At 43.4% G+C, this 15,840-nt stretch overlaps 1 protein-coding gene across 1 annotated transcript in view; it reads right to left on the bottom strand.

Annotated features, from left to right (window-relative positions):
• The window catches only part of CDH5 (cadherin 5), a 42,190-nt gene that overhangs the window by 15,758 nt on the left and 10,592 nt on the right, over positions 1 to 15,840 (bottom strand). The window contains exons 2-5 of the mRNA XM_040410589.1: positions 2,031 to 2,237; positions 1,245 to 1,533; positions 536 to 655; positions 102 to 269 (exon numbers count right to left, since the gene is read on the bottom strand). Coding sequence (XP_040266523.1) covers positions 102 to 269; positions 536 to 655; positions 1,245 to 1,533; positions 2,031 to 2,219 — 766 coding nt within the window. The 5' untranslated portion in view covers positions 2,220 to 2,237. The remainder of the gene's footprint in view (positions 1 to 101; positions 270 to 535; positions 656 to 1,244; positions 1,534 to 2,030; positions 2,238 to 15,840) is intronic.

Raw genomic sequence — 15,840 nt, 5'->3', positions numbered from 1 at the left:
ACCTGTCTCTACTTTATTCTGCCGTTAGTATGGACAGCATAAAGTTGATGACAGGTTCCCTTTAAAAATGTCTTAGCACAGTCTCAAGGGGCAATACTTACTTTTTGTAAAAGTTGGAAAGTTGTCATTGATATCGGTCAAATGGATGGTAACTGTAGCTGAGCTTGAAAATCCTCCAGTCAGACCCGGAGAATCCTTGGCTTGCACAATGACTTCATAACTGGCTTTTGTCTCTCTGTCTAGGTAGGAACTCAGCGTTAAGATTTCACCTATGGAAAATATAGAAGAAAGATATATAAAATACAAAGCAATAGGACTGTATGATCCATAGGAGTGTAACCACCATCAATCATGTGAATGAAGAGGCAGCAGCGTTGGTTTAGCATTATGTCCTCTTCAATGTTTTTCCTTTACTGCAGCACCATGGCCACCGACTGTACGCTATAAAACTGGGGGCTGGGATATTAGTGGGGGTCCTAGAGGTCATAAAGCAATATCCACCAGAGACAGAAAACCCCTTTAAGTTTTGACTCACCTGTATTTTCATTGATCTTGAAGTGTTCATATCCCTGAAGGATTTTATATGTTACTTTGGCATGACCAGCCACTGTGGGATCATCTGGATCTACTGCAGTAACCGTCGTCACCAAGACATCTGTATTAGGCAAATTGAAATACTTTAGGATATGCTACAATGTAAATGCAATGCAAATTATGCATTAGACATCACAAAAATATAATCAGTTCATTGACCCCTCTGGAAGCAGATTGTCTTCAACAGAGACAAAGAATCAGGCATGTTGAAGTCCAACCTGATCAAATTTTGACATTGATATACGAGGCGTACAGTGCAGAGGTTGTGATTGCATCCATCCCCTTAAGCCTAAGAGGGGCCAAGAGGTCACTTTGTGATGTACCATAGTTAGGGCCCTTGTCTTGTATTAGGGCCTGGCTTCAAGATCTACCTTTGCTGACTTTTGCCTCCCAACGCACATTATCCTTCCAAAATCAGTGAGTATGGTCCACTTAGAGCTAATGTGTATGACCAGACAAGTCTACCGCTGCTTATCTCAGAAAGTCTGAGGAATATGAAAAGGGAGATCAAGAAAAAAAGGTAGATGGATCTACAGGACCTTTGGATCTACTATAGGTGGATTTGCATGTTGTTTGGTTAAGTTTGGGTGCATCTAAGTTTATATGTTTATTATACTATTAATCATAGTACATAGTATCATAGTACATACCTGTTGCAGACATCTCCGGCACTGAGCCATTGTACGATTCTTGTATAAACGCGGGAGCATTGTCATTGATATCGATGAGTCTAATCGAAAAGATTTCAGGAGGCTCTAAAGTTTTCAGGGTGTTTTTATCTACAAGCAGGGCTGTCAAGTTATACTGCGCTTTCTCCTCACGATCCAGCTTCTCGTAGCCATAGATGTCTCCTGTGTTCTCCTTTACTTTGAAGAGGGTGTTAACGAACTCTCCCTGAAGTATGTACATTGCATTGTCGCGTAGCTTGGTGGAGTGAAGCTAAAATCAAAAATGCATGATTCAATGGTGCTTATTTGCATCAAAAAGCTGAAAGCTGGGTGGGACAAGCTTTCAGGGTCTCAGAATTTGTTTCCCCAAAACCTTTTTCCAAGGGTCGCTGTAGGATGGACATTAATCATTAATTTAATTGATCTCCAATTGTAGGCCTACCCCTGCCCAGCGTTGCCCTAGGTGGCCACTTACTCTTCTTAACTCTTCCCCAGCTCTTGATAGCCTTCACTTACAAATGGGCAGACTTGACAAAGCACCATGGCCTTGACTTACCTAGGGCAATGTCTACATGGAGTTTGACTGTTCTCCCCATGTTCTCATGGGTTCAACATGGTTTCCCACCAAGACCTAATGATAGCTTGGCTGGCGTGCTATGACCTATGTGGTCTGAAGTTGATGGTGGAGCCCTCTGCATCAGACTGTTAGGAGTCTCAGTTCAAGGACTATTTATCGTCCATCCCCCCTTCCCCAAAAAATTATCTTACCGTTCCTATCAAATATGGAATATTTGTTTGTTCCTCAAGAGTAGTGATCTGATTCCACACCCAGGCCCTCTTCACACGTTGCTTGAACTCGAGTTGACCCTGTTGGTGTGCGCCGTTTTTAGTACACAGGACCACATGATGGAAGATGTTGATGCTAACCAGCAGATGAAGCAAAGGCAACTTCATCATAGCTGGATCTCCAGCAGCCTGTAAATGAGAGATAAGTTTTATGTATTTGTATATTATATACGAGCTCTGTACGAGTGCCTGCAGTCTGTTGTCCTTTCTTATCAGCCACTTCAGTCTAGTGAGAAGGGACGCTGGGGAGATTTGGAAATCATAATGTCCATACCTGTTTTCTACAAATGTTGTAGCTAGAATCCAAAGCAAGTGCTTGGATGGATCTATTAGATGGACGAACCTATGACATAAACTTAAGGGGTCGATCTCCGAATTCTAGATGGAAAAGTGCTGCCCCCTGTAGTCTTGAAAGCATTATGCCTTTGGTGGCAACCCTGGGGAGATTGATCATTGGCAGTCACAAAATACTTCATTTAGTTTAGCATCTATGGCAGACACCTGTAATAGAGGAACATATTGGGTGATTTTTGACTGGCGTACCCTGGTTTGGGAGGTTTGCAGCATCAAGGGAGTCTTTTACATCCAAAATAAGTTTATAAGTAAGCCTACCACAATGTATGGTAGGAGTTAGTGTGTAAATCTGGTCCACTAAATCCATGTGAAAGGTTTCTTTTTTATATCTATGCAAATAAGGTTTTCGGTGCACCATGGGTGGGGCTACTTCACTTGGTGTCCCTGGCTTCTACTACGTCATTACTACCGCCTCTGAAATCTCAGGGACTGTCAGATCTCAGAGTGATAGGACGACAATCTAATGTGTATGGTGATGTCTTAGCTCTTTCCCAATGGCAGGGGAAAGAAGGTTTGAAATCCAACATGCTCAATCCTTTACTGCTCACCGAAAATAAACCACCACCAGAGAACAGATGCATGCTCGGCTGAACCAAATGTGCATGTGTATCATTATGGGGTGTGAGATAGATATTGAGATGCAATGTGGTAAGCGCTGCACTCAGTGCTGTACATCATTTTTTTTTTTAATATGCTCTGCTAAGTTATATAGGACACCCAAAGCATTTGATCTGAACGTAATACAGACCCCCAAATGAATACAAACCCCACTCTAGATCTCTAAAGAAATACAGACCCCAGACCAGACCCCCTAAAGTAATACAGACCCTAAACCAGAACCCCCTAACGAAATACAGCTTCCAGATCAGATCTCCTAAAATAATACAGAACCCAGACCAGAGCCCCTAAAGTAATACATAAACCCGAGCAGAACCCTAATGAAGTACAGACCCAGAGGACATGGCTCAGACCCTATTAAGGCCCGAAATGGTGTTCTTAGCCATAGGAACCAATCAGAGTTAAGTTTTCATGTTGTTACTTGCATTGGAAAAATGAGTGATGAACGGTAATTGGTTGCAATGGGGAGGCTTGTGAGACATTGCATATGGATTTCTATCATTGTTGTCAGATGATTTACTACAGATATCAGCCATATACAGTCAGCAAGAATGCAGAACGTGGAAGCGAAGTATACCTTACTATACCATATAATATAAGAATAACCAAATGATGGCAGGGTTTGTGTCTCTTCCTGGGAATGCTGGGTGACAAGTAATATGGCGGCCATTACAGTTTTCTCAGTGGACTTTGTCACCCAGCTTTTCAGAATTGCATATTTATGTAACACAGCGAGTGTGGGCCCACTGTGTCACTAAACAGGTTTGGCTTAGGGCTACTCCTTAGGGCATTATCTAAGTGGCCCCCTGGCCTTCATCCTTTAACTCCTGTGCAGGGATCTGGTGTCCTCTGCAGGGGAACCACCAGGCTGCTACGTCTTGGAGTACTCTCTGTTTGAGTGACTGCTGACCCATCGCGGTCAAGAGACACCGGTAAAGAACACCAAGGGATCAGGCAAAACTGTAGGCAGGGACAGGCCGGGGTTGGGACAGGCAAAGTTCATTCAATCCAGTAAACAGGCCAAGGCTCAGCACAGGGTAGTACGGTAAACAGGTAGAGGTCAGGGTGGGTGGTACTTGTTCAATACGATAAACGTGCAGTCTGGAACAGAAGATCAGACAGTAACATGTACCTTTGCAGGGACTTACAAGCTAGGGAATCTTTTTGCTCAGGGAATCTTTTTGCTCAGGCATCTTTCCATAGGGCAATCAATGAGCCTTAAATGCCCCAGGAGAAGCAACCTTTGGTTGGGGACTAGATAGGATGCTCGCACTCTGGCCCTAAGAGCCAGAGAGAGTGTGCGCCCAACGAGCAGAGAGGACTGCAGGTGGAAGTGAAAGGCCAGGTCTAGTGTGGAGCAAGAGGATGCTGGCAGGCCTGCCAACAGGGTGGCATTTGAACCGTGAGTACTCCAGCGACTGTACCAACAGGGAGCAGATCAATGCTGGAGGTTACAGACCACTGGTGGCTACAATTTGCATAATTAGACAGATTACTGTAAAAGTGAAGTAAATAGAGTTCATCTAGTGTGCCCACGCTTATGGGCCCCTACGCAAAATCTGTAACAGGGTCCCGCACCAACCATGTGCCATTGATGATACTGGTGTTCTCTTCTGTGGGTGTGACTGCTACCTCTGCACATTTAGGAATACTTCCCTTTTATGAGACAGCATTGTGACAACCAACGTGGATGGCCACAGGGTTAATCGGAAAGCTAGAGGATAGCCCTATGTGCGCTGTTATGTCATATAGATTGTCACCCAGCTTTCCTAGAATCAGATATCACTGGGAAACAGTGGGATAGGATTTTTAGGGGACCACCGATGAACATGATGAACTATCTATTGCGAGCTCTTGGAATACAATTGATTTACCTTTGCGATACCGTAAATCCCTGTAGAGTATTTACAAAAACGATGGCTGGAGAGGCCATGAAATTTTTGTTGAAAGACATTTCATTTACAATTCCCAGCGGAGGCTATTAAGCTGAATAAACCCAACTCGTTCATAATAAACCCATCCTCATAAAACGGAAAGTATTGGCTTCTAGATTTTTCCACGCAAGGTTAATGGAAGGTTAAACGAGCTCTAATATTGACCGCTTATTGCAGTCAATGGGAAAAAATTGGCGGCGGCAGACAGTACGGTTTTATTAGTCGTATTACTGTGTGCCCGGAGTAACCAGTCAATTAATAAATCTGCCATTTCCAGAGGTGAGAGCTGGGATTCGCAATTTAGAAAACTTTAGAAAATGCAGACATTTTTTTTTCCTCTTTTCCTCTTTACAGGTGGATTTTTTTTTATCTTAGTTTTCAGGATTTCTTCGATTTCCTGGGAGTATTTTGCAGAAAATAAAGATAATATTTCTAATATTTATTCAATCTGGCAGTAATCCTTTTTTTCTCCTCTGTGAGAATATTTATTCTTTACGATTTCTCATTGTGGCTTTGGGATTTTATTATTTCACTCTCGGGAAGTTTGGAGAGGAGGAATATTAATATTGTGAAGAAGGAGAAAAGTCTAATGTGGTTTAAAAATATATTTTCTAGCAGGTTAGTTTGAACATTGAGATAATTGTATGAACTGAAGGCTGACTTCATAAGTCTTGGAAAGGAGTCTTTGCAGTTCAGAAGTGAAATTATTTCTTCCATTGGAAATTAGTCTTTGCAGTTCAGGTCAGGAGTGTGACTATTTCTTTAATTGAAAATGACTTTGCAGTTCAGGAGTGTGACTAATTATTTAATTGGAAATGAGCCTTTGCAGTTCAGCAGTTTGACTACTTTTGACACTGGAAATGAGCCTTTGCAGTTCAGCAGTGTGACTACTTTTGACACTGGAAAGGAGTCTTTGCAGTTCAGCATTGTGACTACTTTTGACACTGGAAAGGAGCCTTTGCAGTTCAGCAGTGTGACTACTTTTGACACTGGAAATTAGTCTTTGCAGTTCAGCAGTTTGACTACTTTTGACACTGGAAATGAGCCTTTGCAGTTCAGCAGTTTGACTACTTTTGACACTGGAAAGGAGTCTTTGCAGTTCAGCATTGTGACTACTTTTGACACTGGAAAGGAGTCTTTGCAGTTCAGCATTGTGACTACTTTTGACACTGGAAATGAGCCTTTGCAGTTCAGCAGTGTGACTACTTTTGACACTGGAAATTAGTCTTTGCAGTTCAGCAGTTTGACTACTTTTGACACTGGAAATTAGTCTTTGCAGTTCAGCAGTTTGACTACTTTTGACACTGGAAATTAGTCTTTGCAGTTCAGCAGTGTGACTACTTTTGACACTGGAAATTAGTCTTTGCAGTTCAGCAGTGTGACTACTTTTGACACTGGAAATGAGCCTTTGCAGTTCAGCAGTGTGACTACTTTTGACACTGGAAATGAGCCTTTGAAGTTCAAGTGTGTGACTCTTTCTTTAATTGGAATGGTGTCTTTGCAGTTCTGTAGTTTGACTACTTTTGACACTGAAATAGAGTCTTTGCAGTTCAGAAGTGTGACTATTTATTTCATAAGGACTGAGTCTTTTCAGTCCAGGATTAAGACTATTTCATTCATTATCAATGAGTCTTTGCAGTTCAGGTGTGTGACTATTACTTTCATTGGAAAGGATTCTTTGCAGTTCAGCAGTGTGGCTATTTTATTTATTGGAAGAAGTCTTTGCAGTTTAGGAGTAGGGATATTTTTTTAATTGGAAAGGAGTCTGTGCAGTTCAGTAGTGTGACTATTTCTGACACCAGAGTGGAGTCTTTGCAGTTCACTAAAGTGAATATATCTTTAACTGTAAAGGAGTCTTTGCAGTTCAGGAGTATAACCATAACTGTCATTGGAAAAAGTAAGGGAAATCTAGCTTATCTCAACTTTGACTTGCGACTCTTTATTAGTTCTCCCTGAAATAACCCATTATGAGTGCCGAACTGTTTATTTTGTGGTCTCTGGCATCAACATGGACCAGTATAGAGCTGGTGGGGGGCATTATAATCTGGGTGTACGTGTAGGGGCACGATTGGGGTAGACAGGGAGCCCACTATGACTGGTATAATAACATAAATCACTTGCGCTACATACATTAACTTCTCAGTATTGACGTCTATAGACCGAAATCTGATTTTGTGCCTTAAAAACAAATGGTTTGTCAAGCGTTGGCTGCTTTCATTAATTGTGTGATTCATGAGTCAGCAGCCCGGAGACATTTACAGATTGAAGGCTGCAAATTGGTTTGATCGGGGAGAGATGATATTACAGCTGCTTTAACGTGAGCTTTTAATCTACCAAAAACAATGTTTTAAGTTCCAGCGGCAGACACTGGAAATAATGCGATACGGTGTCCACCTTATCAGAGATAATCCCTGGGCCGAGACTTTGCACACTCAGCAGTAGGCGGCCATGCTGATTCAGGTGTCTTGCAGGAGATCCAAGTACATGATTTTAGAAGAGCAGTTTTATCCAGAGCGGTTCATGCCAAGAATTGTGATATACTGTACTGGTAGGCGTTGAATATATTTAATGATTATTGAAGGACTCCTGCAGCTTTTATGGGCCTATAATTTGGGGTAAGACTAAGGCTTTACTTGGCCCCGCAGTTTTTGGGGAGGTATTTTGTGCTTTCTGGGCAGTATTTTGTGATGCACCACGGTATTCGGCTCTGCTGGGGTGGTACAATAGGGTATTGCTGGCCCCGCCTATTTGTGTTTACCCTGCCTTCTGTCAGTTTGGGCCCCGCTATAAAATAGGGCCACTTTTAGTTTTTTTTTCCAGGCAGGGGTTCACCACCAATGAGGCCAGGTGAGGTGCCAGGTAGGGGCAAGAGGGGGGCCCCGAAGGGCCATGGGCTGAAGAAAAGGGGTTAAGTTAAGAAATTGGCATTGGGAAGGGCGGGGGGCGCCGTTTCAGTGTCCACCTCAGGCAGCAGAAAGACTAGGTGCACCCCTGTTTCCAGGGCCACTTTAAGTTCCCAGTCTGCCCCTGCTTAGAGGGAAAAGGGCATGACCTGCCATAAAATGGGAGAGTCTTAAGATGGGTCAAAAAATGGTGCCAACATTATGGCGTACGATTGTGGCGTAAAGTAAGCCAATTAATAGGCGTTATAGACAGTCTAAAGGTGCACCAGATGGATCAGCCAGTGTAATAAATCTGCAGATAATATTAGTAAATCTGCTACATTGTTTCTAAAATTGATCAGTTTTCAGCATCCTGTCTCTGCTTTCACATAATACAAGTGGCTAGACCTTTATAGGTAAAGGTTGGCTTAATTATACGATGCAAAAAAAAACACAACGTTCGGCTCTTCAATAAAAATGTGCTAAAAGGTCAACAAAGCATATTTAAAAGCGTTGGGATTGTATGAGTTCTTCTGCCAGTAATGGGCTGTTTTATATCAAGAGTGTGCACGGCTTCCCGATGAGCGGCGGCGGTACTCCCGCTCTGGGGAGTAACTGGAGAGGTGACGCCCACGTCTTTCAAATTGCCGTTTCCTGCCGTTGTTCTTCTTAGAAGGGAGTGGGAGGAGAACTGGCAGGAATTCAGCTCTTTATAATTACGCTAAGTGAAATTTTCCTACGAGCATTAGGTAATCCAAGACGTCTCCTTCGGTGTGACTGCTAATTTCAACGGCGAAGATAATTCTCCGAAGAAATTATTCTCTCTTAGCTATTATGCAGTCTGTGCTTAATAGGATTCACCTTTTAATTACTGTTCTGAACCTGAAATGTTAAATATGATGCGGAGATATCAATCAATTCAGCAAACTGCCAAGTGACTACGGCTTCGGCGCGGAGAGGCGGCTTTTTAATAGTCTGGCGGTCGAGGCGTACTTAATACCGTAGCACTTGCATAACGAAAAGAGTCTCCCTTTTTATATTATGGCCAATATAAACTAAGGGTTCTTAGCCAAAACGAGCCCTTGCAAAAACAGGGTGCTCATTTTGTCTTTTTCAGACCCCCCGTTAAAGGGGTTGAGTCACGGAAAATATTCTCAATTTTTTAAACCAGCACCTTTATCTGAATACTTCTGTAATTGCACGCAATACAATACGATAAAATCTATCTATACAGCGCCACCTGCTGTTTGTTCTCTTTCTTATTTCTTGTCCGTCTCACCGAGCTGGTCGAACGTGCTCAGTTTAAAACTGCCACCTGACATATGTTCTGTTAGGAGCTCTGACAGTAACAGGGAGAGATCTGCAGCAGAAAGGACTCGCCCCTCTCAGCTGCCGGGCTGAAGATGATCTGGCAGAGCAATTGGAGCAGTGAATGGGGAGATCTCCGGAAACCATGTGAGGTACAGGGCTGGTTCTTGCTTTGTTAGATAGGTATTGTCATGTGCTATGTGATATCGGATTTTCATTTTTTACATCAAAACCCCTTATTCATGGTTGCCAGATGCAGTTCTATAGGATAATGGACAGGGTTTATTAAAGGGTTTGTCCACTTTGATCATAGGAAACCTAGCAGTAAGTGTTCAGTTTGCCTGCAGCGCCGCCACAGGGACAATTACGCATTACACATTGGCCATTCAAATCAATTCAATCTTTTTAATGCAGGACAGGGCAGGTCCTCCAGAGAGTCACTGTTTGCAAATGCCCTTCATTCAGGCCTCTGAGTACAGACAAAGGACCAACGTGTAAGTGGTTATCTGGTTCTTTAAACTGAATGGCCTATAGACCTCAATATTAGATCACCGATCGGCTGATTAAAAGGGGCTGTGGCGCTCCACGGAGCCCCGCTCCCCCTCATTGCACTCATTGTACTCCATACTTTTGGTAGTGGTTGTGCTCGGTATTACAGCTATGGACAGAAACTGTAGCAACTTGTAATACCAGACACACTCGATCCTAAAAGCACAGTGCTACCCCTCAACTACGATGGGCTGAGAGCCGGACCCCCAATCATCCTAAGGAAGCATCCTAAAGAAACTGAGCATGTGCGGCCATCTCAGTGAGCCGGACAAAGAAATAAGAAAAAAAAAAAAACAGCAGGTGGCGCTATACAGATACATTTTATTGGCAATACAAAATTTTTAATTTCATGCAACGACAAAAGTATTCAGATCCAGTTGCTGTTTTGAAAACTGTTGCAGTGATGAGCTCCGTCCACTGCAAAGTACTGGAGTTATTGTAGAACAGCCGATCAGTGAGGACGCCGGGTGTCGGACCCCCGCCGAATCAGCTAGTGATCACTTACTAGAAGGTGGACAATCCCTTTAAGGGTGTAAATCTACTATCTGCTTTGCCGGTAATAAAGCGATGCATGTCTGACCATCCCGAGTGGATTCATCAGTGTATAATGTGCTGAGATATCTGATCTTGAAATTCAATTTTCCAAATTACTCGCTATCACATTTCATCTCCTGTTTTACATACTGTTACGTGCGCGGTCTAATATTGCACTGCCTGCTTAATAAGATGCAAATGAAAGGTGTGGAATATGCAGATTAATTCAAATAAAGCCCTACTAATTAAAAGGACAGTCAGAGGGGGTCTGGTGCTTTGATTAAGATCCATGTAGTTGAGGTATTGGACTGGGAGTACACGTTTTAAATTTCACATTATCATTTCTATTTCCTATTTTCTATCATTTCTATCTTATTACAATAATCTAAGTGCGCTATCAGAATCCCTAATTATATGTGTGGAATGGCAGACAGTCTGCTCCTTTTCATGGTGGTGTCTCCTTATGGCGGATAAGTACAGCTGACTCGCTTCCCAGATATACGGTTGATGAGGCAGTTGTCTCTGCAGGTCCTTAAGAGAGTCCTTCCTCGACACTTCCCAATACAACACCCAGGAGGGGCGTCTGTGACACCCAGGTGTTGAGTCGAGACACCAGCTCCAGCTAATACAGTGGACTGACATGGCTTATTGTTCATCCAACCAACCCTTTGGCAGGAAGACCGTCCCTTAAATAGGGTTCATGTCACAGGGTTCACATGAGGATTGTTGCGTCCATACGCCCATTCATTCTGATGTTTCTTTGGGCCAATTACCATGTTACTGCCCTACCCACCAATAAATGGCATCTGGCACTGGACTCCCCCATCGCCCATATTGGTTGGGCACAGCCAACTGCACCAAAAAACACCATGTCTTACAATGACTGACCCAAGGAGAGAACCACAACTTTAATAAAGGACAAAACCAAGTGTCAGAATAAAATAACCATAATTGGCTTCCCGATCTTCACCAGTGGCGCTAAGAAGACATGTTAACGACTTGATAGAGGAACATCTCTATATGAGCCACAAACACACAACGGCACTGGCAAAAGCGATTTTCCTGAATGGCCGCCAGGTGGTACCCGAATGTTGCAAGGGAAATTATCAGCCAATGCAAACTTTCCCTTGCAAATGTAGCCATTTGCCGGGGCTCCTCAAGGCGTTGTGCAAAAGTTTTTTTTAACAGATCTCACCAAGTGGTCTGACCTGTGATGGGGCTTATACTTAGCTGGTCCCTGCCGCTGGTTTCCTGCTCCATCGCTCCATGGCTACCTCCACAGGTCCCAGGTCCCTCGGAATCAACATCTTGTTGACAGAGGTCTTGTGACCTGTAACCACTGCAGCCAATCACTAGTCACAGTGGTGACCTGTCACCTATGCCGTACGTGACCCATTCAGATCACCATGGGCCCCCCCAGAGCCAATGGACCCTGGCATCTGCCTAGGTTTGCCTGCACTGGTGCCAGCTCCATCCGATTCCCACTGCTCTTCACTTGATGGTTCTGGCTTGACATTCTGGGGACAACCAATCACAGGCTGAGGTGGGTCTGCCCTCAGAAAGTGATTGCTTTAGAGGGTCTTTACTGCCATATATGGCTTGTGGAGCCAGGACCAGGAAGTGAAGAAGAGCAGGGACCAGAGCAGCATCAGAATGGCTCAGGGGATCGGTAGGCGTGAATAAGGATTCGTAATGTACCCAAGAAAGTGAAGAAGAACAAAGCCTGGAAGAACAACGGAAACAACATGGACAAAACCATGTATTATAGTCTTCATTATGGATGTTGAATGTGCTTTATACCACATACCGTAATAACCTAAAATCAACATGAATAGCCTGGGCTCATGCCTATAGGTATGGCCAAATCCTGACCCCGCTGCCTCCAATCCAGATAAGCAATAAAAGTTGTCTTCACTATAAAGGGTTGCTAGGCAACAGCACAGAAAACCAGGATAAATGGTTATTTGTACATGGAAGGAAAACTAAAAGCAGTCCTAATTTTATCAGTTGGAAAACAAATGCCTAATGTAACCGCCGAGTTATTTTCTAAAGGGACATCTGCTTTAAGTGATTGCAGGGTTGCATTATTTTATGAATATTATTATTTGCAGAAGTGCAATGGGAAATAACGTAGATGGCCATTCTAAATCACTTGAACAAGCACAACAAGACTAATCTCCGAGAACCCATGAATCAATTAGCGCACGCAATTTCAGATAAAAGCACGCGCCTATCTGAATATTATACGAGGGAACCGGTATGGCTTGTAAGCCATACGACTAATTTTATGGGAACTCAGAATGCCATCTGTCTCAGGAGGCAGACACTCACACATGCTATTAGAGGGCGGCTGCATAATGAGGTCAGTCCAAATTATATCCTTCTGTATGCCCATCATGTACCGCAGAGGGCGCAGGTTCCACTTTACATAATTTTAGGATGTGGCACAACCCCATCCCCCCCAAACCCTTACAAATCATAGAAAGCATATTAAAGGGGTTTTCCTCAGGATAGGTCATCAATATCAGATCGATGGGCGTCTGACTCCCAGCAGCCAAGCCGATCAGCTGGTTGAAGAGACCACTGTGCTCCGGTAAGCTCTGTGGCCTCTTCCTGGGCCAGTGACATCACGTCCATAGGTCACATGGCCCATTCAAGTGAATGGGCCTTGGATGCAATACAAAGTACAGACAATATACAACGTATGGTGCTGTGCTTGGTATGCTGTGAGGAGGCCGTGGTATCGGTGGTGTTGCCAGGTGTTGGACCTCCTTAAAGGGAACCTGTCATGTGGATATTTGATTATAATCTAACTAATTATATACAATCATTAACTACTAAAAAGTACCTTAGATGTATTCACTTAAAGGGTTTCTGTCACCCCGCAAAACTCATTTTTTTTTTTTTGGATAGTTAGATTCCTCATAGTGCGATATAGGAGAATATAATGCTCTTACTTACTTTCATGCGGCCGATTCTTTATAAAACGAACTTTTATAATATGTAAATGAGGGCTCTACCAGCAAGTAGGGCGTCTACTTGCTGGTAGCTGCTGCAGAAATCCGCCCCCTCGCCATGTTGATTGACAGGGCCAGCCGTGATCTCCTCCTCCGGCCGGCCCTGTCAGTAATTCAAAAATCGCGCGCCTCGCGTCATTCGGCGCAGGCGCTCTGAGCTGAGGAGGCTCGTATCCTCAGCACTCCCTCAGTGCGCCTGCGCCGATGACATCACCGAAAGAGAAGACGTCATCGGCGCAGGCGCACTGAGGGAGTGCTGAGGAGACGAGCCTCCTCATCTCAGAGAGCCTGCGCCGAATGACGCGAGGCGCGCGATTTTTGAATTACTGACAGGGCCGGCCGGAGGAGGAGATCACGGCTGGCCCTGTCAATCAACACGGCGAGGGGGCGGATTTCTGCAGCAGCTACCAGCAAGTAGACGCCCTACTTGCTGGTAGAGCCCTCATTTACATATTATAAAAGTTTGTTTTATAAAGAATCGGCCGCATGAAAGTAAGTAAGAGCATTATATTCTCCTATATCGCACTATGAGGAATCTAACTATCCAAAAAAAAAAAAAAGAGTTTTGCGGGGTGACAGAAACCCTTTAATGGTGTGACAGATGGTTACCTCATAATATACATACAAAGATGCCACATGCCGCATGCTAATGAGCTGATTTGAGTCCAGCATGATGTCAGTGAGTCCAGCGTATATTTAATTCAGAGCTATAGCCACTCCCCTGCCCACCTGCTGCTGATTCATATGGAAAATAACTGTCAATCAGCAGCAGGTAGGCGGAGAGAGTCAGGAGCTCATAAATATTCATGACTCATAATTATGAGCTGGAGCTTTTCAATACAAGATTGACTGGGTCAATTAAAGAAAGTGACCCAGCATTTTGCTAAGAGAATCAGTCACTTATTTATGTTGCCCTTAGTTAGGACACCATAAAACTGGTGACAGGTTCCCTTTAAGGATATATCTGTAATCTTGTGCCCATAGTATTCTATGAGCCAATATTGTGCCTTTGAGTGGCTCCTTTGCATGCCATATTATGGAGGTTTTCTCGTGAAGGCATCTACAGCAGCACAAAGGTTTGCCATCGGTCTGCACTATTGGCTCTACGGATAGTACGTTATGTGTCCTTATAGCAAGCATGTCACAGTACTGTACAGTAGGGGTCCATAGAAGTCTATGGGTTCTGTATTACATCTCAATAAACTTGAAGATTGTACATTGGTCATAATACACTCTGTATTTTTGAGACTTTACCCTAGCCTAACCCAAATAACAGAGGCATATGGATTAATGTTTTAATTATTGCTTGATACCATACCTTCCACTACTTTTGCTACTTTCTCCCACAGTATGAAACTTGATGGATATAGACCCCCTCCCCACCAACCTGCTTAGGCCATTCTCAGCCATGTCATAACTCAACTTAAAGGGCTTTTCCACCTCGGGCATGTCTCTAGAGTAAGAGATACTTTTTTCTAACTGCTCTTCACTTTGGCCAAGGCATGAGGATCCTGAACTGAGGACCTCCCCTGATAACTCACAATGCCCTAACAGGGTTTATGAAAATGGGTTGTCATATCAGTATACTGCAAGCTTCCAACAATCCAAGGTTCAAGAACTTGGATTGTCCTGAAGATAGGATGGCAGGAAGAAGCTGTGGTTTTCGAAAGATTTGTCACATCAACTAAACATTTAAAGGTGACATCTTGCTCAGTTAGGCAATATGTTTCGAAGCATATCATCATAATGCTTTAAAGGGTGCCTGATGGGTGGGCACCACCAATCCTTCTAGTAGATAAGGGTTCGGTGAATCACTTGGGAAATAGGTGAGGCTGAAAATCAGTACTTTACGTGGGGTCTTGGACAATTTCCTTAAGCATGACATCATAGAAATTCCAACTTGAGGATATGAGTCAAGGAAAGTCAGTGCAATGAGATAAGGAGGATGGGAAGCAGTGTGGTCCGGAAGCAAATACTTTCTTTGCCAAGTTATTTTTGATATGAAAACAGAAACGGCACTCAAAGAGAGATCATACAACCTGTCAAAGTCTGACTACATCTTTCTCTAAACAGTGAAATGAAATCAAACCCACCAAAATATGAATTATTATGTGATGGTCTAATGTTTACCTATTGATAAACTTAAGTCATACCTAAAGCTCCTAGCATGGTCGGGAGCTAATATGTTTTGCCATGGAGATGACTTGGATTAATGGTGGAGTTCTACTTCTGGCAGACTTGCTAACATTTCAGAAGGCTACTAGGTGTATAGCCACCAAGGTCATAATTTTGAATTAGATCCAGCAAACATTAAAATTTGCCGCCCACCACCCACTGATGCTGTCTCATGCCAACACATCTCACTATATTTCCGTCTCAGCATCTCCACAACCCCATCCCATCTTTCAATGTTCATATTGAGAGAAAAAGCATTGAGTAGACTTACACATCCCACACCCCAAACCATTCCCCTTCTTATATCAGTTAAATTGGTTGCCTCTATGTTATTTACATCCTTTCCTTAGTTCATCTCAAT

The sequence above is a fragment of the Bufo bufo genome, chromosome 10 (assembly GCF_905171765.1).
Source record: "Bufo bufo chromosome 10, aBufBuf1.1, whole genome shotgun sequence".
Lineage (NCBI taxonomy): Eukaryota > Metazoa > Chordata > Amphibia > Anura > Bufonidae > Bufo > Bufo bufo.
This window is presented reverse-complemented; position numbering and strand designations above follow the sequence as displayed.